The 25,952-nt window shown below is 39.3% G+C and overlaps 1 protein-coding gene across 1 annotated transcript in view; it reads right to left on the reverse strand.

Moving 5' to 3' along the window:
• PRKCH (protein kinase C eta) overlaps positions 1 to 25,952 on the reverse strand; it is a 241,942-nt gene that overhangs the window by 108,690 nt on the left and 107,300 nt on the right. The window contains exons 3-6 of the mRNA XM_061156926.1: positions 12,037 to 12,187; positions 6,234 to 6,268; positions 4,282 to 4,370; positions 2,652 to 2,781 (exon numbers count right to left, since the gene is read on the reverse strand). Coding sequence (XP_061012909.1) covers positions 2,652 to 2,781; positions 4,282 to 4,370; positions 6,234 to 6,268; positions 12,037 to 12,187 — 405 coding nt within the window. The remainder of the gene's footprint in view (positions 1 to 2,651; positions 2,782 to 4,281; positions 4,371 to 6,233; positions 6,269 to 12,036; positions 12,188 to 25,952) is intronic.

A 25,952-nucleotide genomic window follows, 5' to 3' on the forward strand; every position in this document is an offset into this window, starting at 1 on the left:
TAAGAAATTTCAAATACCTTTTTTTTTTTTTCACCACAACTTGATGAAAGACATTCAACTATGTTACATTTTAACTGTCATCACTGATTTCCCAGCATGATTCAACACAGATTAAAATGCTCATCACAGGGACAGCTCAGTCAACTAAGTAACAAGGACACATGCCAAGTGACTTTATACTCTTCTTGTACCTCTCCAAAAAAAGTAGCAATCGCAAAGCCATGTGTAGATGGCTGTTTAAACAGTGAAATGGTGAGTCTGAGAGAAAAACCTCTAAGTATAGCCTTCTTTCTGAGCACTGTCTTTGGGTGGCCCTCACAGCTCAGAAGGCAGCATCCTGTGTGGCTGCATTTCTCAGGGCTTGCAGCCTGTGGCTTCATGGGTGATGAAAAGCAATTGTTTTAAAGGTCAAAGTAAGTGGCAGTTGGAAGAGCAGACTGAAGTGAAGCGAAGCTCCTGGCGCACAGGAAGCTGACTTGGGATGATGAAAGCCCTGAGGTTTAATCAGCACAAGGTTCTGAAACAGTTTCTTGACCTGGCCCTGCAGAGGGGAGGCAGGAATGAAGCAGCATGATATGTGTTTGGGGTGCATCAGCCCATCTTTGGAAGGATGCACAGATCCAGATTTTGTGGGGGCTGAATTTATGCAATTTAGGGTTGCCTTCTTTGAGAAGAAGAGCTCTCTGGGGCTTCCCTGGTGGCTCAGTAGTTGGGAATCCGCCTGCCAGTGCAGGAGACACTGGTTCGATCCTTGGTCCGGGAAGATCCCACATGCTGTGTGGGGCAGCTAAGCTGGCGTGCCACAACTGTTGAGTCTGTGCTCTAGGGCCCGGGAGCCGCAGCTACTTGAAGCCCACACACCCTGGAGTCCGTTCTCCCCAACAAGAGAAGCCACCGCAATGAGAAGCCCGTGTATCACAACTACAGAGCAGTCCCTGCTCCCTGCAACTAGAGAAAAGCCCATGGACAGCAACAGAGACCCAGCACAGTCAAAAATAAATAAATAAAATCACTTAAAAAGAAAAAGAACACTCCATCAAGTAGAGACCATGGAAGGTGCCTTGCAAGGGAGGGACTCTGAGGCTTAAGCTTTATTAGCTTCATAGCACATCCTCCTCTCTCAGGAAGGCTGGTACGGAGACATACAAGCCAGTAGTGGCTTTTCTAAAGCACCACGTGACCATAAAAGCAAAAATTATAAGAGCCAGAATGCTGTAGGTGTGCTACCCTCAGCACCACCAGGGACAAGAACCATGCAGATGAGCCCCACCCATGGCTCTGTACAGAGCATACAAGAGCAGAAAGTGACTTTCACCCTAGAAAGGGACACCACCCAGCTAATGATCAAGCAGTGCCTGAAACAAAGCCACACGGGCACTGTCTGCTATTTTGGTCGAAAAAGAATTTATTTCACGTATCTATGAAAAAAGAACCCTTGTGACCCCCAGGGACTGTAGCCCTCGGGGCTCCTCTGTCCATGGGGATTCGCCAGCCAAGAATACTAGTCTGGGTTGCCATGTCCTCCTCCAGGGGATCTTCCCAACCCAGGGATGGAACCCAGGTCTCCTGCATTGCAGGTGGATTCTTTACCTTCTAAGCCACCAGGGAAGCCCACACACACAAAGAATACATGAACAAAGAAAAATCAAATGGGGCTCTGGAGAAACAAAAGAATTGGCCTTTCTTAAAAACAAGGGACTAGCCCCTTTTTGGTAATAGAAGCAGGTTTGTTAAGTCCAGCCAGTGGAAGTTGCCCAGTTTTATTGACATGAACTCTGCCTTCCTCTGGTGACTTAGAACGTGTCTAAGGCTTTAAGCTGAACTACACATGTATTTCAGCAGGGGACAGTGCATCCCATGACAGCCAGACTGTTACAGAAACACTCAGTGAGAGATGACTCCAGGCCAATAGCCTCTCAACTCCTAACAGGACAGGGATCAGCCCCCACACTTCCCAACCCTTTGCTAAGGTAAAAGCTCAAATCCCAGGCTTCCTTGGGCATAGCTGTTGAAGTACAAGCCGGGGTGGGGTCAAAGCTGAAGAGTCCTTCATTCTGCCTACCCTCCGATCTCTATCAAGCTCTTTGACAAGGCACAGGGCAGCTCCAGCTACGCCTCTGGAACTCAATTTCTGCTTATTTCTGGTGAGGTCATCAGACCACCTCTCTTGCCAGTTCTTTACCCATAACCCAACCTTCTCTACTGACCACCTCACCTCCTACTAGCTTCCATTTCTGACCAGATGCCATTTTTTCCTCTTTCATATACCGACTGAAATACACAAGGACTAGCCTGTACTCAGCACTAAACAGAGGATGGCCAGTAGGCTAGCTAACCAGATGGGACATTTAATTTAGCAACTGTGTAAACATGCTGAAGCTGGGAAATCTGTGGATCAGATTTCTCTACATGCCTGACAAGGGGTACATTCGATCTAGAGTCTCTCTACCTGCCTGACAAGGGGTACATTCGATCTAGAGTCTCTCTACCTGCCTGACAAGGGGTTCATTCGATCTAGGATCACAGAGATGTTTGTTTATAAAAGATATGAAACCATGAGTTCTAGGTCAGATTCTGAACTGCAGAATTTGGAAAGCTCTCAGCAAGGTGTTCTCATGAGGAAGCGGGCACCCCACCCACCAGCATCTCACTTTTACACTGAAGTCCTTGTCGCATTATACCCCAGAGCAGGGAGCCACAGTGGTCGCAGAACGTCGGCACCTTGTAGTTGTGGACGCTGAACTTGTGTGGGATGTTGATTCCAAACCTCTGCTCAGCAGTCTGTGAAAAGGAAACAGGAGGACGAGAGCTGCAATGTCACACGTTCCGCGAAAACCGTAACAGGAGCCCACCAAATCAAAGCCCACTGTACCACCTGAGATGGGTACCTCATTACTGCTCAGCAGCAACAAATTACCCAGGCTTGACAATGCAGATTGAGCACGTGTTCTAGGGAACAAGACCGGACAGAAACATGTGGTACACAAGATTGTTCTCCATCTTGGGGGATTAAAAGAAATTTGAATTTTCATTTCATCTTTTATATTCAAGCTGTGTGTCTCTCTCTACCAATCCCCTGACACTTATGTTGATTTCCTAGAACCTGTGAACTTCAGGATTATACAAGCCTTTTGTAGACTACATACACTTACTATCATCACAAGTTCTTCCAAAAATCGATTATATCATGAGGACAGGGCAGAGGGTGGTACCCAGAGGACATGGAACCACCTAAGGAATTCATTCCAAAGTGACATTCAAGTGGTGATCTTATTCTGCCCTTCCAGCCTCTGCCTGTCTTTGCATTTTGGTATCTCAGTGCAAAGATTCTGCTTTCATGTCAGGTACAATCTACTTCTTGGATCAGGTGTAATCTCACATACTATTTTCAGCAAATAATTAGATAAGGCATATGCTCTATAGTCTACATCAAATTTAAAGCGATAACAACAGAGCCACGCATAACAAGGAGTGGGTAATATTACTCCTCTTGAAAATTTTCTGGCCTCTTTCTCAAAAGAAAGAACACACGCCTCTATGTGTACTCCATAGCAATCCTGGGTGTACACTGTAAAGGACCATCAATTCAGAGCCAGACTCTCCAGTGCACCTGTGAATTTACCACTAACTGTTGGTCATACTTCACCTGCCTTCTACCTTCAGAATTTACACTGTTATAGCCACCTCAGCTGGATGCAAAATGGCAAGAGTGAAGTTCAAGAATTTATGTATAAATAAACATCCTCCTTGAAATTCCTTGAGAGGCTGGAAGGAGCCAACAGTCACTTTGTTTAGGGAGTGCAATTTACAGTTAACATATTTATCACATCAGTTGTATCTTGCAGTATTGATCCTATTTTAAGATATAGGCTGAGAGAGAAGCTAGCTAGCAGAGGGTGGATTCTACATTCAAATAGCAGCCATCCAATGCCAAACTCGGGGAACTTCTCACAATTCCAAATCTCTCTTCATATTAGAAGAACTGATCCCTAGAGCTTTTACCCGGTTGATCACTAATGGAATTATCTTAAGGACAGGTTAAGCTAAGCAAGTATAGAAACACAATGCCATAATATAAAAAGGAGAGACATTTCAATTCTGATACCATTGTTGGCTTCAAAGAGTATGGAAGGGAAGTGGGGGGCGCAGCAAAGAGGGACAGAGGGGGAGAGAGAAAGAGACAGAGACAGAGAGGGAGAGGGAGAGAAAAGGAAGAAGGGAGGGAGAGAGAGAATGTGCACACATAAGCATGTGTAGACATTCAGCAAACTGCTATCTTACCTTTGAATCCACTTTGTTAATATTGTTTTGGCAAGTGCAGGCTGTAACAATTAGATGATGGCAGCGCTTGTGGACGACACAGGTGCACACTAGGGAATCAAATCCAGCAGTTATACATTTATCAGAGGCTGACAGCCTAGCCAGTTTCAGTAGAGCAATAAGGGCTGCACATGCCAACATGGCCTGATTTAGATGCTGGGCTCACAGGAAGCCTGTGCTCCCGTCCTTCCTATATTCTTTACCCTCACCCTAACTCAGGCCTTTGCTGAAGCTCAAGCTATTCATACTCATATCTGGAACCAATGTCACCATTCCTGGCTTTAATCCTTCCTGAGCCCACCTCCAGAGGAATCATCTCACAGTTTGATGCTGGTATCCTCAGCCCCAGGATCTAAAGCACTCATTCGTGTCTCACTATAAGTCAGAACAGAGCTGAAGTTTTCCAGGTGAGTTTCAGGCTCTCTCAAGCCCACCCTAGACTCACTTGTCACATTTCTTCTCTGAAGGTTTTTTGTCCCATTAAAAAACTAGACTAGTTTCTCTTCCTGGAGTAAGTCTTCACCCTCCTCCACACACTGTCCATGTCCTTCTCAATTCCTAGGATATCTTCCTTTCCTATCACTTGACTAAATCAAATTTATAATAGGACACAACTTTTAATAATGTTTCTTTCATGGAAACTCACTCCCCATGGCTTCCCTTCTAGACTGAAACTCTCTTCCTCCTCTGATCTCCTAAACTTTTAGCTGGCCTCCCTCATTTAAATTGTTCCATATATGGCCTCCAGTGTACTCAGGATTCCCAGCCAGCATGATGACTTGAACAAAGTAGGCATTCATTAAGTGTTTGCAGAACGACTCAATCAATTGTTTGAATAGCTAGAACTTTATAAATAACTTTTTCTTCATTTTCATTTAGATAACTAACAGAGTGTAGATAGAGTCCAATTTCCATTAAAAAGCAATGAAGCAATATAAAAATACACATCATTTTTAAGATCTTTCAAGACATATGAAAGTTTCCAGGATTAAATACATAAAGACAGATGACAAGTCAGTAAACAGTACTATGACCTAAAACAAATCTAGCTTTCAGCAGATCGAATTCTCAGGAGAACCAAACTGAAAGTGCCCAGGGAGCTAACTGGTCTTTTTATATGAGGGAATCCTTCACATAGAAAAAATTTATATTCTGAGGCATTTGTGGTTTTCACAGTCGGCTTGGCTACAGGTTTATTAATTTTATTGATATTTTCAGAGAACTAGCTTTGGATTTAGTGGATTTTTTTTATTGTTTCCCTAATTTAAATTTCACTGTTTCCCACTCTATTTTTATTATTTATTTTCTACCGCTCATTTTAGGCTTAAGTTTCTCTCCTTTCTGAGATGGAAACTTATTGATTCTAGATCTTTCTTCTTTTGTAATCTATACATTTAATACTATAAATTTTCCTCTCAGCACTGCTTTCACTGCTTCTCACAAACTTTAATAAACTGTATTTTCACTGAGTTTAAAATATTTTTAAATTTCCTTTTAAGTCTTCTTTGACCCATGAGCCATTTAGAATATATTGCTTAATCTCCAAATACTTGGAAGTGTTTGAATTATCTTTGTGTTATTGATTTTCAGTTTAATTACACTGCTGTCTGAGAAGATACTTTTTAGGATTTCGATTCTTTTATATTTGTTATGGTTGGTTTTATAGCCTAGAATGTGATCTCTGTTGGTAAATTTTCCTAGGAAACTTATGAAGAATGTGTATTCTGCTGCTCTTAGATGGAGTATTCTATAAATGTCAATTTGATCAAGTTGTGATAATGCTGTTATGGGGTCTCATTTGACCTACAGAGAGTTATTTATCAAAATATTAATGGAATGTACCCTGTTTCTGCTTGGTATAATCACTTAACACAGGAACAAGATTAAATATACTTTCAAAAATATTTTCTTACCTTGGCATTGATAGCCCTGTTTTCCAAATACACCCCTGGTTCAAGACAATAGAGAAAAAAGTAACCATTAGTCAAACATTTCAGCAACAACTCCTATAATTACAGCACTTAAGGAAAACAAATTTCATCCTCTAGTCCTTTATAAAAAATAAAATTTCAGAGAAGCAGCAGTGATGATGTCCTTTTTGAGTGCTTGTTACCGTGAGACAAAAAGGAAATTGACAAATTAAAATACTCCAAATCATAAAAACAGGTAAGTATTGCCAATTCTCATTCTACCAACCTCTGTGGCAATCCCCCTAGTCCTTAGTGAAAATAAGCCCTTCTCTGTGTGTGACTGAGCCTCAGGCTAAAGTGTCACTCTACCACCTAACTGAGCATTCTCGCTCACATAAAGATGTGCAGAAGGTGAAGTAAGCAGATGCAGATATACATACAGAGGTAAACAGGTGAGTCCAGTGGACCTGACTGACCTGAGGCATCTTTCCTCTTCTCTGTGCCCACATCACCCCAGAGTCCACACGGGAGAAGTACAAGATGCCCATCATGTTCATAGCTCCCATCTCTGTCTCTCCCTAATACAGTCTCTGAGTGACAGTGATACAATTTTCACCCTCATTAATAAAGATCACATTTTCCTAAGGCTATAGAATGTGCTAGGCAATGAGCCAAGCAGCTAACATGTACTATCTCACTTAATCCTCACAAAGGCCATGTGAGGTAGCAGACATGATAGGATGACTGAGAGCACAGATCATAAAGTCAGATGGCCTGGATGTGTGTTGGGGCAAATTGTTAACTCCTTTGAGTCACTGATTCTTAATGTATAAAAGGCCCAATGATAACAGTACTTACTTTATAAGGTCATCATGAAGATAAAAAGAGTTAGTTGATAAAGACTTAGACCAGTGCCTGGCACTCTAGTGTACATAAAATTTACTATGTAAAAAAAATAAAATAATCATCTCTGTTTTGCAGATGAAGAGACACTGATGGGTTATATAACTTGTCCAGGTTCACATATCTAGCTGGTGATGAGAATGAATGCCAGGGTCTATATGCTTAATCATATATATATAAAACACATATACCACTATTATAAGTGTGTGTGTAGGGAAGGGGGAGGTAGGTGGGAGTTAAAGTTCCTTGGTAGAAAAAATTTAGTTAAATTATCAAGCAACTTTCCATTTAGAATGTTAGTTGAGATCACAAGTTCTCACCCAAAATGCCTACTAAACACCTGTAGTAGCCAGGTCATGTAAAGAAGAGAAGTTGAATGGTGTGACATGAAATGAACAGCAATGGACAGTCACTCTTCTGGTTGGGCAAACCCAGGGAGAGGTGTGTCTACAGCTAACTGGAGCATATAAAGAAGAGAAATGGGCTCAAAGTTGCCAGAGATGCTAATTTTTCTCATTTAAAAATGGAATAGGAATCTTTTCTTAAAAACTATAACTTTAGGCTTCATCATATCAACAACCAGTATAGGGCCTTTGGTTTAGACAAGACTCTCTTTCTTTTTTTTTTTATTTAATTTTTTAATGTGTACAAAGTTAGGGTCATTTCTTTTTTAAAATTTATCTTATTGAAGTATAGTTGATTTATGATGTTACATTAGTTGCTCATGTACAGCAAAGTGATTCACTATACATAGGTTCTTTTTTAGGTTCTTTTACATTATAGGTTATTAGAAGATATTGAATATAGTTCCTGATATTATATTCCTTGTTGTTTTTCTATTTTATATATATATGTGTGGATGTCTGTTAATCATGAATCCTTAATTTATCCCTGTCCCCTCCTTCCCCCTTTGATAACCATAGCTTGTTTTCTATGTCTGTGAGTCTATTTATATTTTGTAACTAAGTTCCTCTGTGTCATTTTTTAGATTCCATGTATAAGTGATATCATATGATATTGATCTTTCTCTGTCTGACTTCATTTAGTAAATGAACTTGGTTGAAAGGACACAGAAATAAGACTCACCTATGTTACCTACAAAACACTCACTTCAGATCTAAAGAAACACAGACTGAAAGCCAGGGGATAGAAAAAGGTATTCCATGTGAATGGAAATCAAAAGAAAGCTCAAGTAGCAATATTTACATCAGACAAAATAGACTTTAGAATTAATACTGTTACAAGAGCTAAAGAAAGACACTACATAATGATCAAGGGTCAATCCAAGATGATGATGTAACAACTGTAAATATACATGCATCCAACATAGGGGTACCTCAATATATAAGGCAAATATTAACAGTCATTAAAGGGAGAAATTGATAGTAACACTATAATATTAGGTGGCTTTAATACACTACTTACAGCAATGGACAGATCATCCAGACAGAAAATCAATAAGGAAACACAGGCCTTAAATAACATATTAGACCAGATAGATCTAATTAATATTTATAAAACACATCACCCAAAAGCAGAATACACATTCTTTTCAAAGTGCATATGGAACATTCTACAGGATGCATTCTCCTAGATCACATGCTAGGCCACAAAACAAGCCTCAATAATTTTAGAAAATTGAAATATCAAGCATCTTTCCAACCACAGCACTATGAGATTAGAAATTAACTATAAGAAAAAAACTTCAAAAAACACAAACATGTGGAGGCTAAACAATATGCTACCAAACAACCAATGGGTCACTGAAGAAATAAAAAGGGAAATTAAAAAAAAAGATACCTAGAGACAAATGAAAATGAAAACATGGCAATCCAAAACCTATGGGATGTGGCAAAAGTAATTCTAAGAGGGAAGTTTATAGTGATACAACCTTGCCTCAGGAAATAAGAAAAAGCTCCATAAACAGCCTAACCTTACACCTAAAACAACTAGAGAAAGAAAAAACAAAGCTCAAAGTTAGTAGAAGGAAAGAAATCACAAAGATCAGAACAGAAACAAGTGAAATAGAAACTAAAAAACAATAGGAAAGATCAATGAAACTAAAAATTAGTTCTTCAAAGAGATAAAATTGATAAACCTTGAGCTAGACTCATCAAGGATAAAAAGAGAGGGCCCAAATCAATAAATTCAGAAATGAAAAAGAAGTTACAACTGACATTACAGAAATACAAAGGCTCATAAGAGACTACTACATGCAACTATATGCCAATAAAATGGACAACCTAGAAGAAATGGAAAAATTCTTAGAAAGATACAATCTCCCAAGTCTGAACCGGAAGAAATAGAAAATCATAACAGACCAATTACCAGAACTGAAATTGAATCCTTAATAATAATAATTAAAAAAACCTTCCCAACAAACCAAAGTTCAGGCTCAGATGGCTTCACAAGTGAATTCTACAAAACATTTAGAGAAGAGTTAACACCTATCTTTTTGAAACTCTGCCAAAAAATCACAGAGGAAGGAAGACTTCCAAACTCATTTTATGGGTCCATCATCAACCTAATACCCAAACCAGAGAAAGATACCACAAAAAAAGAAAATTACAGGCCAATACCACTGATAAACATAGATGCAAAAAATCATCAACAAAATACTAGCAAATCGACTTCAGTAATACTTTAAAAGGATAATAGACTGGACCCTGTTCATGATTTAAAAGACCAGAAACATAAGCTAAGCCTGGATTCTGACTTGCTAAAAGGTATAAAATCAAAAGTAATCACAAAAACCCCACATCAGTTCAGTTCAGTTCAGTCACTCAGTCACATCCGACTCTTTGTGACCCCATGAATTGCAGCATGCCAGGCCTCCCTGTCCATCACCAACTCCTGGAGTTTACTCAAACTCATGTCCATCGAATCAGTGATGCCATCCAGCCATCTCATCCTCTGTCGTCCCCTTCTCCTCCTGCCCCCAACCCCTCCCAGCATCAGGGTCTTATCCAATGAGTCAACTCTTCACATGAGGTAGCCAAAGGATTGGATTTTCAGCTTCAGCATCAGTCCTTCCAATGAACACCCAGGACTGATCTCCTTTAGGATGGACTGGTTGGATCTCCTTGCAGTCCAAGGGACTCTCAAGAGTCTTCTCCAACACCACAGTTCAAAAGCATCAATTTTTTGGTGCTCAGCTTTCTTCACTGTCCAACTCTCACATCCATACATGACCACTGGAAAAACCGTAGCCTTGACTAGATGGACCTTTGCTGGCAAAGTAATGTCTCTGCTTTTTTTTTTTTTTTTAATTTTTTTTATGTCTCTGCTTTTTAAAATGCTGTCTAGGTTGGTCATAACTTTCCTTCCAAGGAGTAAGCGTCTTTTGATTTCATGGCTGCAATCACCATCTGCAGTGATTTGGGGATAAACCCCACATAATACAAAGCAATTGATCAATATGCAGAAATGAATCAAGTGTTTCTGCCTTAAACAAAATGACTAAGTTCAGTTCAGTTGCTCAGTCGTGTCCAATTCTTTGCAACCCCATGAACTGCAGCACACCAGGCCTCCCTGTCCATCACCAACTCCCAGAGTTCACCCAAACCCATGTCCATCGAGTCAATGATGTCATCCAACCATCTCATCCTCTGTCGTCCCCTTCTCCTCCTGCCCTCAATCTTTCCCAGCAACAGGGTCTTTTCAAATGAGTCAGACCTTCGCATCAGGTGGCCAAAGTATTGGAGTTTCACCTTCAACATCAGTCCTTCCAATGAACACCCAGGACTGATCTCCTTTAGGATGGGCTGGTTGGATCTCCTTGCAGTCAAAGGGACTCTCAAGAGTCTTCTGCAACACCACAGTTCAAAAGCATCAATTCTTCTGCACTCAGCTTTCTTTATAGTCCAACTCTCACATCCATACATGACCACTGGAAAAACCATAGCCTTAACTAGACAGACCTTTGTTGACAAAGTAATGTCTCTGCTTTTCAATATGCTGTCTAGATTGGTCATAACTTTCCTTCCAAATGACTAAAGTTTGCAACAAAAGCAAGATGCAAGAGTGTTTTTCTTCCTTCTGAGAAGGGTGTGTGTGAGTATGTTTTGTGCAAGTGAGGGAGTGTTTCTTCTTTCTCTCTGCAAATAAATGTGTTTAACGTTGCCTCTAATTGAAGACTAAAGGAGGAAATGGAAACCCACTCCAGTATTCTTGCCTGAAGAATCCCATGGGCAAAGGAGCCTGGCAGGCTACAGTCCATGGGGTCACAAAGAGTTGGACACGACTGAGAGACTTCACCTTCACTTTCTAACTGAAGATAACTACTACTTAAATTTATTTCACATTATAGATTTGCCTCTTAGACTTAAGCTTGAGTGACATATATAATAAGATTATTCCAAATCATCTAGAATTTCTCAACTGTTAATTATGTTAATTATTCTTATTATTAAATAATTATTTAATTATTCTTAAAGGCCAGGGATTATAGTATGTGGTCACTGAAAGCTATTACCTTCAGCTACATATGATAAGGCTGAAGGCCGCTGTATGCTTAGTATAGCTGAAACAATTTCTGTAAGTCATCATGTGATTCATGCCTTCTTAGAGAAATACTGTTGATATTTCTTTCCTCTTCAGGGGCAGACCATTTATTAATTGATTAGCCTCTCTCTCTAATTACTGCTTTTTGATCAGTTCATGATTCATTTAACATTTTTACCAAAATGACTAGCGAAAGAAATAACATGTAAAACTTAATCTGTAAATTGTGTAATTTTTTTCTGCTGGTTTGGGGATTAAAATTTCTAGGTCAACATATTAGAATAAGAGGGGGAAAATCAGATTCTAAAACAATTCTTAATAATCATGTTTTCTGCTGAAATCACATACAACCAGAGGAAGTCTCAGCTCATGGCAGGAGAGAAGCCAAGGAGCCTCTTACCAGATAAACTCCCTGCAGTGAGAGCAGTATGTGGGCTGCCTCAGGTACGTGGCCATGAACTTGTGTCCGTTGATCTGGTGGACTCGCCTTCGCATAGCCCTTTGGCGCTTCCTGGTAAAATGTTTGAAGATTCGGTCTCTCTGGAGAGTAGCTATATATTAAAAGAAGCGGGGGAAAAAAAAGAGTGTAATGAATCTATCTGCACCTAATGTATGAGAAAGTTGGATAGTTCAAATACTTCCCAGATTATTATTATTTTTTTCTTTCTGCAAGATGCAAAACAGCCCAAAAAATCATCATGCTTTGTTGGACCTATGGAACTCTGAGATTCCCAGTGCCTGACTATCTTGGACTAGTCTCTCCAGCACAGAGCATGGGGTCCCCAGGGTTCCGATGTCCCAGTATGTGACAGCAACATGGTCTCATGGTACCTTTCCAGCTGTCCAGGACCTTAGATTCACTGACTGGCTGGCAAACAGGAATCCTCATTACTCTCCTTCCATGCTAGTGTCCTCACAAAACTTAGTGACGGAATTGCCCCCTACACAGTGAGAGCCCTGCCCCAAAGCATCATTTCCAGCACCATCTCTGTGAATTTGGAATACATAGAAATTAACTGGGAATACACTCAAAGTTCCTTTTCTAATCTCACATTTTAAAGATAGTGGCTCCTAATCTGAAGACTTGAGAATTGTGCACCATTTAAAGATAGTAAATGATCTTTTCCACTTTACTATTCTAGAACGTTCCCAATGTATGCAGAGACTTGTGATTATAAAATAAAGATTCCTTCTTCAATAATGCTTTTAAATAAATCACTGCTCCAAAGGAAATTAGAGGAATCATACAAGAATAATCTGCTAATAAATTTTAAAACCTGGGAAAAAAGTAGAAGATTTCTGTGTAAACATAATTAATGATCAAAATTCACTAAGAATTACATAAAACAATAGTCTAACTCTTTAGAAAAAATTATAAAGATTTTAAAGGACTACCTCTAATTTTGAAGTAGTCATTTTAGGTAGACTTTTCCCAGTAGCAATTATACTCAAATAACCAGAAACAACTGTACTACTCAGCATTACCTTAAAAGAAAAACTCATTGTGACCAAGTAGGAATTTTCTCAGAAGCATAACAATGGGCATATTATTACAAAATCTATTATATCTTATTCTATTAATAGGTAAAAGAATAAGTATGACAGTTTCAGTAGATGTTAAAAAGGCACTTGGTAAAATTTAACTTGTAATCCACTAAAAAATTCTTTTAAAAAGACTAGAAGAGTGTCTTTTTAACATGACTAACACATGATTTCACAAATCAAAAGCTAAATGGTAAGTTTTTAAAAATTCCAGTGACAGTTAAGAATAAGACTAATTCTCACCACTATTGTTTAACATTATTCTGAAAGTAATTGCTAAAATTATTAGATATGAAAATTAAAGATCAAACTATGAGGAAAAGGTGCCAAAGATACCATTATTTTAAGTTATTTCATGTATGACTAGAAAACTCAGGAGAATTTAGCCTAATTTATTAAAAAATAAGTACAGTATGATGGACAGTAATAAGTCATTAAAAGCCAAGGTATTTATTATGTCAAAAGAACTGATTAGAATAATCTTAAAAATCCCATTCATATAGCTACAAAAACCAAACTATCTAGGAAATAATTTATCAGAAGTGCAAAATTTATATGAAAAAAGACTATAAAACCAATTGAAGAAGATGAAAAGATGTGTAAAAATGAAGTTCTTAAATTGGAACACTCAATAGTATAAAGTTGCCAATTCTTTCTAAACTAATCTCTAAACTGAACAAAATCACAATCAACATTCCCAAAGGATGCTTTTAAACTCGACAAGTTTTTTCAAAGTTTATTTGGTACCATAAATATTTTAAAGCTGTTCAAAAATTTCAGTAAGAGAGGACTTGCTGTACATGTTAAAACATATTATAAAATTACAATAATTTAAACAGTGCTTTACCCCTTCAAGAACAGTCCAAAACTAGAAATCAATTTGGCTGAAAGATAATATGGTTCAAATCAGTAGGAAAGACGGATTTATTCAATAAGCAGTGTACAGACAACTAGGTAGCCTTTTGCAAAATATCTTTACCTCACTTCTTACACCTAAATAATCTAAGATAAATATGAAGGTGGAAATTACAGAAAGAAAGAAACCACAGGGGGGAAAAATATTCCTAGAATGGGATAAGGATAACAAACTTCTACAGCCGTAAAAGATCCACGGATTTGTAACCTATGAAATTTAAAGTCCTACTGTCAATAAATAAAACAGAGTTGAAACAAACTGGGGATAAAAGGATTTGCAACACATGACAAACTATTACATTTATAATATGTATAAATCACTTAGAAAAGAGGATAAAAATCTAGTAAAAAGGAGGGGCAGAGGAAGTGAACAGGCAACTCATAAAATTATAAATGCAGACAGAAATTAAGCATGCCAAAGATGTCCAACCCTATCCAAGATAGCCATGTAAGAATCGCGAGGTAAATAGCATTTTACCTCTTAGGTTGGCAAATACTTATAAAGATGGTTAACATGCCCATTCTTACAACCTGGTAGGGAAAGAAGCACCTCCAGCTTCTGCTGGGAGGAGGATAAACTTGTCTCTAGTCCTGGCACCGCCGTGCTCTGGATGTATTTATCCTGCTAAACTTCCCTGTTCTCATCTATAAATCAGGTACTATCTTCCTTCTAGGTTTTTTTTCCCCCAAGGACTGAATGAAGTAATGCATTAAAAAGGTTTTGGGTAAAGATAGACACATGGTAGCATTCAACACATGTATCTATTTCGAGAATGATTTCTTTTGATAACCAATTTGACAATACCTGTCAATGTTTTTTTCCAGTTTTATTGAGAAATAACTGACATAACATCACTGTATATGTTTATGGCATATCAGCATGATGGTCTGATTAAATACTGTGAAATGATTACCACAATAGGTTCAACTAACATTCATCTTCTCATAGAGATATAATAAAAAGAAAGAAAATATTTTCTTCTTGTGATGAGAACTCAGGATTTATTCTCAACTTTCCTATTTATAATACAGAAATGTTAGCTGTAGTCATCATGCTGTTCACATTATATCCCTAGTGATTATTTATCTTATAACCAAAAGTTTAAACCTTTTGACCACCTTCCTGTAATTCCTCTTCCCCCTCCAGCCTGCCTCTGGTAACCACAAATCTGAGATCTTTTTTTTCTGTGAGTTGGTTGTTTTGTTTTTCTGTTTGTTTTTTAGATCATACAGTATTTGTCATTTTCTGTCTGACTTCTTTCACTTAGCGTAATACCTTCAAGGTCTATCCACGTTGATGTAAGTGGTAAGATTTCCTCATTTTTTAAAGCTGAGCAATATTTAATTGTGTATATATTATCTCAGCTTCTGTATTCATTCATCATCGATAGATACTTAGGTTATTTCCATGTCTTGGCTATTGTAAATAATGCTGCTACAAACATGGGGGTGCAGATATCTTTTCAAGTTGGTGTTTTTGTCACCTTGTTCAAGTGTTATGTTCATTTCTTTGCATGTAACAACTTCTAGGATTTTTTTTCCTATAAAAAATACCAGAAAGCAGGAATGTATATCAATTGTATTTATATAGCATCATATCAATGTATGCTATATTCTTTTTAACAATAAAAATGAAGTTCAATACAAGAAATCTTAGAGAATGAAATGCAAAAAACATCCAAATAAATTTGGCTAAGACACCAACTCTCCAGAGGCTCTAGTACAGTTAAAATCATACCTACTTGAATTTTTGTTTTGTAGTGTGTGTGTGTGTGTGTGTGTGTGTGTGTGTGTGTGTAAGTTCTTTAGTAAGCAGCCTAATCACTTTCATCCTCAGGTTTCCCATCTATCCAAAGAAGATGAAAATATACCCCAAGTCCTCAGTCATATGGGGAAAGTATTATATAATCAGTATTCCTGAGAGGGTCTTACAACTTTGGATAAGGGTCACATGAGAACAGAAATCACTCTACTGCTCTCTTTCACAATAATTCTAGAAGCCATCTAGTAACCACTAAGCAGATTTTAATGTCGCTTTGCTGACAGATGATGAAATTTAGCCTAGATGATAACACCCTATATCTGATCTACATTATCACCAACCTAAGACCCAGCTCAGCACTGGCCAAAGTAAAACTTGTACTGAATTACTGAACACATATCACATCTAGATGCAAATTAAATTCTCCCTGGGGAGTCTAATTACCAATAATTTACTTATATAATCCCTTAATACTATAAAGATTGGTTAAAAGGTCAGCTCATTTGCAGTTTTAACATTTCATAAATTGAATCCTTTTCCCCCCCTCAACAGGTATTACCATTGCAGTAATATGACCTATGAATCTTCTAGGTGATCTTACAGCCAGAAGGACGTAGGAAGAAACTGCATGTAGTTGTTCACCAAGTCAGTCATCCCCCAATGCACTCACTCCTGCCTTTCACCCTTCCTCAAATGTTCTTTCCTTGGGTTTTTTTTTTTTTTTTTTCTTCCCTCAAATGAGTTAACATAGACTTTCCTGTGTGTCTCAGAGCCTAAGTGGCTGCCCCCAAACCCTGAATCAGGGTGAAATGCTTCTCCTCACCCTGTTTCGATAGCAACCTGGGAGCACACCTCCATCTTTTCCCTTATCCCAGGAAACTAGGGACTGTGTCTCTTTCACCTCCTATCCCAGGTGCCTCACCAGACCTCATACGTGGTCATTTATAACTAAACTTCACTCTTTCTTCCTCTGTATTCGTTTGCACATGTGCCTCTTTCTATTTAAAAAGCAAACACATATTTACCCACATCTTGGAATCTGCAAGAAACTTAAGTCATGTAAGAAAACTGGGGCTGCTGTGGCTTCATATGGCTTTCCCTGTTGCCCTGTCTTGCTGGCTGCCCTGAGCACAAGAATGAACTCTGGGACTGCACTCTGTTGCTCTGAGTACAGACTGAATCCCCGCTTGAGAGTGCAGGGATATCTTCCTCATTGTCTGCATGGCCTCATGTTGATTTAGGACTGAGAAGGGCTTAAAAAGACAATTTAATCCTGCTGTGCTTTAAACCACCCTGGGCCTTGAGAAACCTTTCAGATCATCTGTCAGTTGAGCATGTCAAGCAATCCTAACATGCTTTGCAGCCAAAACTTGCATCACAACTTCCATTTAGCTCCTGAGGTGCTCAATGCCTCTAAGTAAATAGGAAGCTGGCTCCATGTCCCAGCATGGAAACTCACATTGCCATCTCTGGAAGTGGGCAGGTCTGGAGCCCTGATCTGTCTTTCTAGGAGTTGGTTTTCACAAGCCCTCCCAACCACAGAGTGGAGACTAATTATGTGAAGTGTAACGATGATTATCTATTTTGAAATAAAATTGTGTTTCATAAAATCTGATTGTCATCCCACACATTCTTTTTCAGAACCTGAGAAGGCATAAGTGACCAGAAGCCACCCCAGGGTAAGTTCTCCTCGTAGAAAATTTTATTGGTATGAAACTTGTGTTGCTGGCGGGAGGATTTGTAGGGGAGAGATGGCTTTCTGAAGCCTCCATCAAACTGTCTTAATTTTATCTCAAAAATGGTAAATATTCCATCTTTTTCAGTCTTCTGCTCTCCCTACCTGAATTTAAAGTTTCACACACCAGACATGGGCTTCCGAGGCGGCAGTAGTGGTAAAGAACCTGACTGCCAGTGCAGATAGACGTAAGAGACGCAGGTTCGATCCCTGGGTTGGGAAGACCCCCTGGAGGCGGGCACGGCAACCCACTCTAGTATTCTTGCCTGGAGAATCCCACAGAAAGAGGAGCCTGGTGGGCTACAGTCCATAGCGTCCCATAGAGTCGGCATGACGGAAGTGACTTAGCATGCATGCATGCACGCACGCATACCAGACATAGAAATCCATGTTTGAAGGCACTTTGGAAACATTCTGATGTGAGTCAAAATCATAGTTTGACTATGATATTGAAATATCATATTTCAATATGATTCAAATATCCTATTTGAAATCATAGTTACAAATTTCCAAGTTAAAATCAGACATAAAAAATCTATGGCATTTCGTAATTTCTATAATTACTGACATAGAATACATAAAGGGAATACTTTTGAATTTAGTGTAGAATGCAATTTACGTTGAATTTGCTCAGCAGCACCAGTATTTGGTTTACTATACTCTGTAACTGGTCTTCAAGGGGCTGTGCAGAGGAAGTCATGAGGCCTTCATTTGTGACCACAGGTATAAAGGCCTGCAGGTGGGTGAGGCAGGTGAGGGCCTAGAATCTGGAGTGCAGCTGTGAATCCTGCATCTCCCCCTTATAAACTGGGTGACCTGGAGCACGTTGTTCAGTCTATGCCTCAGTTTCCTCATTTGTAGAATATGAAGGCTAGAGAACCCTCCTCAAAGGGCCACTTTGGGGACTTGCTGAAATAATGTGTAACATATTTAGAAAAATACCTGGCAGGAGGCGACTGTTACTAATTACAACTGTTGTTAAAACTCTTACTTCAGCATTCAAGGAATAGAAAGGATTTTTAATCCAGTCATCCAATTGCCTCGAAGAAGACTCAATACCTAGGAAACCATTTCCTAAAGAAGCTCAACAACATTCCCAAGGCTCATCTAGCTACTTAGTACCAGAACCACCCCCGGAATCCTCCACTCTTGATTTTATCCCAGGACCATATGGCTAACATCATACTGTACTTTGTCCTTTATTAACATTATTAACAATGGGTTTCCTAGAATCTCCTAGAATCAACTGGGTCTCCCCCTGGAAAGTAGTAAATTTTCTAGTGAGGAGACAGAAACTCACAGGAAGGTTAAACGAGGTGAAGCAGACAGTGATCGAAGTGGGTACGCCAAACCTTGTTTACTGTGTTGAACTACTGAGCAATGCTATCAAAGTCTTTTTTCTTCTTCCTGAGATACCCGTTTTATCATGTGTGCACATGGGAGGGAATAACTGTGGGAAAAGCAAACAGGAAAACTTTTGTGTTGAGCAAAAGTTACTAGTCAAGAAAGAACCACAGAGTATGATGTTGTTTATGTCTCCCAAATACATCCCTGAAAGGTAATGCAATAAGGTAGTGAGAGAATTTTGCTTAGTATTATCCAACACACTGAAGAAGAAACCATGTGATCACAGAACTGTGTGGTAAAGAATAATGCTTAAGAGTTTAACTTAGGTGACTCCTGTCTGAGACAATAATGATAATAACAGAACGATTAGCACACATATAAGGCAAATACATAACTTAAGTAAATCTTTACAAGAACACAACACCAGTGGGAGAGAGCATTTAGTGAGTGTTGAGTGAAGATGGAATCACAGGAGATGTGTACCTAGTCCTTTGATTAATCAAGGAAGATTTGACAAATGGGCAGAGATTAGCAGTTGTTTAGAAGTGGAAAGGGAGCTTGGTGACCCAGGATGGGGAGAAGATTCTGAGAATTTGTACCAGCAGCGATGACAATGACAAAGAGTATTGGTATTAAGAATGGCAGGCAAAAGCCCCTAAGTGGCACTGAGCAGAAGAGAATCTTCTGTTTTTTAAAAAGAGTTGAACCACATGACTCACAGTTATTTCCAAATTCAGAACGAGTGACTAGACTCAATGTATAATGAGACCTGCTTCTTCAGAAGCTATACACAGATGTTTCTCAGGGACTTGGCTTCTGAGGAAGCCCAGCCTACAAAAACATCTACCATCATGCAAACTCACGGAGATGACTATCAATGGCAACAGAAGGAGAGAAAAATAATTTGTACTAGACTGACTCTCTCACGTGGGACTCATGGCTCATAGCACTGTGAAAGCTGAGCTCATCCTCCCCGCCCCCACCCACCCATCCCTCCAGCCTCCTCTGTTAGCAGAAACAGGAGCAGAACAGAGGTCCTGGATAAGGCCATCAGAAATGGTACCCAGGTTCCATTAGAAGCCAGTACTCTCCTCAGTACTTAAAGAAAGGGATCTTGGCTCCAACAACATATGGTTCCTCTCACTCCACAGTTTCTCAGTCTCCTGCACCAGCTAGTCTCTCCACCCAACCTTTAAACATGTGCATATCCCAAGGTTCTTTGTACATCATTCTTCTGGTCTTTCTGGATGCTCATTCATCTTCTACAAGACTTCATAAGATCTCTTGACTTCCAACAATTGCCTGTGCACTGAGGACTCCCAAATATGCAACTCTAGTTCTGGCTTCTAACTACTAAACTTGTTTCTAAGTAGCTTCTCAGCATCTCTTCAAGACATACCCACGACAAACCTAAAACTTGACATTTGTAGGCTGAACCCTCTTCCCCAACTTATTGAAGCCATGCTAGGGGTAGTAGCACCACTCTGCCTGAAGTCATCCAGAAAAAAACAAAACAAAACAAAACATAGAGATGCCTTCATATACTTCTTCACTCACAACAAATTGATCATCAAGTCCTGCTAAACCTTCTATGATCTAACTGGGTCTTTCCCTCCCATGCTCGTGCCTTCTTCCTCTCATCTGGACTGTGAAATAGTTTCCTAACTAGTCTCCCTGTGTAAGTTTGTTCCCTTCCAAAATCGATCCTTTATCCATCCAGTTATACTTATAAAATATGCATAATTCAGGGTATGTGAAACTCCTAAGGGAAATTAGGTTTACTGTAGTTGTCCTATTCGAATCATATTTTATTTTAAGGTAATAGGGCATAGATTTTCCCCAAAGGGTGGTGCTTCCATTGTCCAACATTTGAGAGAAAGTTGAGTCCTCAGACAGCAAAATACCTTTCAGGTGGGCCTTAGGTAGGAGACTAGTCTCTCTCCTTGGTCCTCACTTTTTGAGGTTCAGACCTGAGGTCCCGGGAATGGGGCATCCCCAAGGCTCTACAGAGGAAGACTGAGGTAGACTGGGAATAAGCCCAGTAGTAATGGGCTTGGAGGACCAGGGTTCCTTTCATTAAGAACCTAGCAGACTCCTCTAATAAGTCTGTCTGGGATTTCCTCTTAACTCAGTCAGTAAAGAATCTGCCTGCAATACAGGAGACCCAGATTTGACTCCTGGGTGGGAAAGATCCCTTGGGGGAGGAAATGGCAACCCACTCTAGTATTCATGCTTGGAGAATCCCATGGACAGAGAAGCCTGGCAGGCTATAGTCCACGGGGTCACAAGAGTCAAACACAACTTAGCAGCTAAACCACCACCACTAAGTATGCTTAGTAGATACCAAGGTCAACCTCCTTATCTGAACACCCACAGCTCTCAGGAACCCATCAAATCTTCTCCATTTCAGCCTGCCACCTGGGTTCCTTCAGGGATCTCAAAGGGTTGGTAGATCATACTCAAGGGTCAACGAAACTGGGATATTTATCCTCTAGATCTCATCTGACATTGATTAATGGCCGCTTCAAGGAAAGGGGACGTTAATTCTCCAACATTTCCACCCTTCCTTTGTGGGCCGAGAGGAAATATGGGTGGATCACTCATAGTATCTACCATAGAATGAATTCATACTTAGCCTGGCCCTGGTTTCTTATTTATATTTAACTGATATATATATTTCTTAATAAGGAGCTTCAAATTCTTTGTGGAATGAGATGAAGTATAAATAGAAAACCCTTACAACGATAAACTTTATGATTGTGCCTACTCTTTTCTGCACACATAACTTAATGAAAGAAACTTCCTCTTGCTCCCTATGATCAAATGCAAGAATCCTACAATTCCTTGCTGCAAAACAATGGTAAGAAATTCTACTCTGTTAGCAAGATTCTACTAATATTTTATTTTCCCCCACTGCTTTCATCCATAAATGGACTTCCAGCAGCCATTTCTTCATTCCTCAGTTTTTTAAAAGAAAAGTAAACACTGCTCAGTGAATTATTAACCATCTGCTTTCAGGATGAGGAGGAAACACGTTTCTGTCCCATCAGATTTGTGTTGCAGCCTTGGAGATGTGCCCATATCATCCCTCTCACTGTCATCCTGACTATCTGGAAATTACTTCAAAATGACATTATCCACAACTTGAAGCTTACGTTAGATAAAGTATCTTGGTTTTATATGCTTTAAAATGGAAGCATTTTCCAGTTTTCTGGCAATTTCCTTTTATCCTTTGTTACTAAATTTAACTGGAGAGACAATGCCCCACTCACGGACTCCTGTTCCTTTGATAACCTTCTGCACTTCAGAGGATAATGAAGCCATGATGTGGTTTCACTTGTCAGAGCAGAGGTAACATAAAATGTCTTTTTGCTTTTTCATTGTAGCTGTGTACAAAGATAATATATGGTCACTATAGAAAATGCAAATGATAAAGAAAATAAAGAAGAACATCTTCTTTTAAAAAGTCATCTTCAATCGTACTATACAAATAATCACTGAAAATTTTAGTTAACATGCCACATATATACACTGTATAGATATGCAATCTTATATAACTGATGTCACTCTGTGCTATTTCCCAACTACTTTCCAATTAAAACGTCTTTCCATATATTTTTAAAGACTATTTTTTAGAGCAGTTTTAAGTTCACAATAAAATTGAGAGGCTGCACAGAGGCTTTTCATATACCTCCTGTACCTGCCCTGCACACGCATAGTCTTTCCTATTATCAATATCACTCACCAGACAGATACATTTGTTACCGAGGATAAACCTACATCAAACACATCATAATCACCCAAAGTCCACAGATTACCTTAGGGTTCACTCTTGGTGTTGTATATTCTACAGGTTTAGATAAATGTATAATGATATATATTCATCATTATAAGATCATACAGAGTATTTTCACTGCCCTAAAAATCTTGTGCTCTGCCTATTCATCTGTTTCTCTCCCCCCAAGTCTGGTAACCGCTGATCTTTTTGATTCTCCATAGTTTGCCTTTTACAGAATGTCATAGAGTTGGAACCACACCGTATGTAACCTTCTCAGACTGGCTTCTTCCACTTACTAGCAAGCATTTAAAGTTCTGCTGTGTCTTTTCACGGGCTGATCGTGCATTTCTTTTCAGCACTGAACAATATTTTATTGTGTGGATGTACCACACTTTATCTTTTCACCTACTGAGGGATAACTTGGCTGCCCCTGAGTTTTGGCAATTATGAATAAAGATGTTATAAACATTCATGTGCAGGTTTTTGTGTGGACATAAGTCTTCCCTATGTTTTTAAAAGTTACTATTTCTGCTTTTATAGCAACTAATGCTAAAGTTACCATTTAATCATATCTTATAAAATGAAAATGCAGCAAGGCGAACTTAAAAGTAAGCTAATAGTATTAGCATATCATCCCTATGAAAGTAGAGTTTTCCTATCTGAAAACTGTATTTTTTCCTCATTCACTCAAAGTTTAGAGACTGTTTTCTCTACCCCCACCCCCAGCCTCCAAGCTCAGGTTGGTCTTCCTTCCTCACAAAAAAGATTCTTACACAAACAATCTGTCCAACCAAAATCTTTTCCAGATAAACATGTGTTTCCTGCTGAGAACTAAAAGAATCCTGCCCTTTAGTTTGGCTGATTCCATTTCCCTTTCATTTTTTTTTCCCCTTTCCACTGGTAGACTTCTGAGGTCCCTTCTAAGCTCCAGAGTCCTGATTTCATGATTTTAGAAAAACTTCACAGGATATTAGCCATGAAGAGTATGATGTCTAATCATTTCCTTTTCCAGCTACATGGCTGGAATGAAAGCAATGTTGCTCCCTCACGTTGCTGATTCAACATGATTTTTAAAACCACTGCACCACTGCCCACTGTAAACAGACTAATTCAAAACCTAACACTGAGGGTAAAACATCTTTATCACACAACCAAACTTCCTCTAATTTCCAACACCAATGCCAGGGCTTTAAACCTCAGTCAACTTTATTTGAAAATTTAAAAAAGAGAGAAGAGATAGCTGTTCTAACCAAATGTCATTTATATCATACGGTCACATCCTATTAGAAACTAACAACTTAGAAGTGTATATTTGGCTATTAGATTGGTGGGCTTTTTTGTTTTGTTTTTTGACAATTGCTTTATGCCTTAAATTAAACAGGAACCAAAAAAAGGCAATAAATTAAACTTTTTAAAACAATGTAAACAAAGGTTTGGTACTGACAGGGATTGAAACCATTGATAAAAGCAGAGTTTTGGATTAGCAATAAATTCCTGTCTTCATGCTCCAGTGTTATTATTTCTGTGCTACCAGAAAAAACATTCCACTAGTCAAAGACAAATGAATTCTCTTTTCTTAAAATGCATTCAAAGGGTTCTTTCTTTATTATCATTTATAGTCCACTCTATATCCTTGAATCAGAGTTCTTATATTTCGAGGAAAAGCAGAAATGTATATAAGTATATACCAAATAGCTGGAAAAGGCGGGACAAATGCCTCCAAATTCTAGAGCACTTAGTACTAGCTCAACACATCACCTTACAAAGTCTGTATGTTTTGGTTTTAATTCAGAGCTTTATCATAACCTAGTAAACATAGTCTAAATACACAATAGTTCAACAAACTGCTAGGGTTCTATGGGAAAATGAAGAGCAACAGACTTCTCAACCCTAACCTGTCATTCAACTCACGAATCACTTTGGGGATAAGGAGGTATTCTGCCCCATCTTAAACATTAAAGGGCAGGTCGGTTTTGCTATAACCTTGGTCCCCAAACAGGCTCTAAGGACGTACAACCTCTTCCTTCTGTATCCTGCGCTTAGTCGCTCAGTCGTGCCCGACTCTTTGTGACCCATGGACTGCAGCCCACCAGGCTCTTCTGTCCACGGGGATTCTCCAGGCAAGAATACTGGAGTGGATTGCCATGCCCTCCTCCAGAAGAGCTTCCCAACCCAGGAATCGAACTCAGGTCTCCTGCATTGCAGGCAGATTCTTTACCATCTAAGCTGCCAGGGAAGCACTTCTCTATCCTATGTGTATTCAATCCACAGATTTTTGAATCTTTATTAGATGTTGGACTTTGCAATGGGAAGTAGGGGTATGATGGTGAACAAGGTACAGTAATGCCTTCAACAAATGAAAGTCTATGTTGGAGGCAGACTATAAATAGCTATTACTGTGCAGGAGTGTGGAAGGGCAGAAGTCTTACCCACACAGGGGTGATCAGAGGTGGCTTCTCTTAACGACAGTTCAGTTCAGTTGCTCAGTCGTGTCCGACTCTTTGCGACCCCATGAATCGCAGCACGCCAGGCCTCCCTGTCCATCACCAACTCCCAGAGCTTACTCAAACTCATGCCCATCGAGTCGGTGATGCCATCCAGCCATCTCAGCCTCTGTCGTCCCCTTCTCCTCCTGCCCCCAATCCCTCCCAGAAGCTACAAATTTCAGAACAAGTGAAGGGGAGGTGAAGGAACAGGAAAAATGGGCTTAGTGAAGGGAAGGAACAGGAAAACTGGGGAGGAGTGCTGCAAGAAGAGGAAACAGAAAGTACCCATGTCCAGAATGAAGAAAATACAAGAATCAAGCAATCCCTAATAGTCACCTTCTGACCTAGTCACTTTAATACCTAGTAATACCACTATCATCAAATATTTGCCAAGTGTCTACTATTTACTAGGGCCAAGAACACCAAGAAGTAGGATAACATTACTCCAAGAGGTTCTCAAATCATTATGGTGGGGTATAGGAAGAATCTACTGCACCTTCTATTTACTTGTTTCTCACATTCCTCACTTTGAAAAGAAAACGTTTAATTTTATATTGAAGCATAGTTGACGAACAATGTTGTGTTAGTTTTAGGTGTACAGCAAAGTAATTCAGTTATACAGTCTTTTCCATAGTATTCTTTTCTTTTCCATAGTCTTTTCCATTTTGTTGTTCAGTTGTGTCTGACTCTTTGCGACCACGTGGATTGCAGCACACCAGGCTTCCCTGTCCTTCACCATCTCCTGGAGCTT

This window comes from Dama dama, chromosome 12, assembly GCF_033118175.1.
Source record: "Dama dama isolate Ldn47 chromosome 12, ASM3311817v1, whole genome shotgun sequence".
NCBI lineage: Eukaryota > Metazoa > Chordata > Mammalia > Artiodactyla > Cervidae > Dama > Dama dama.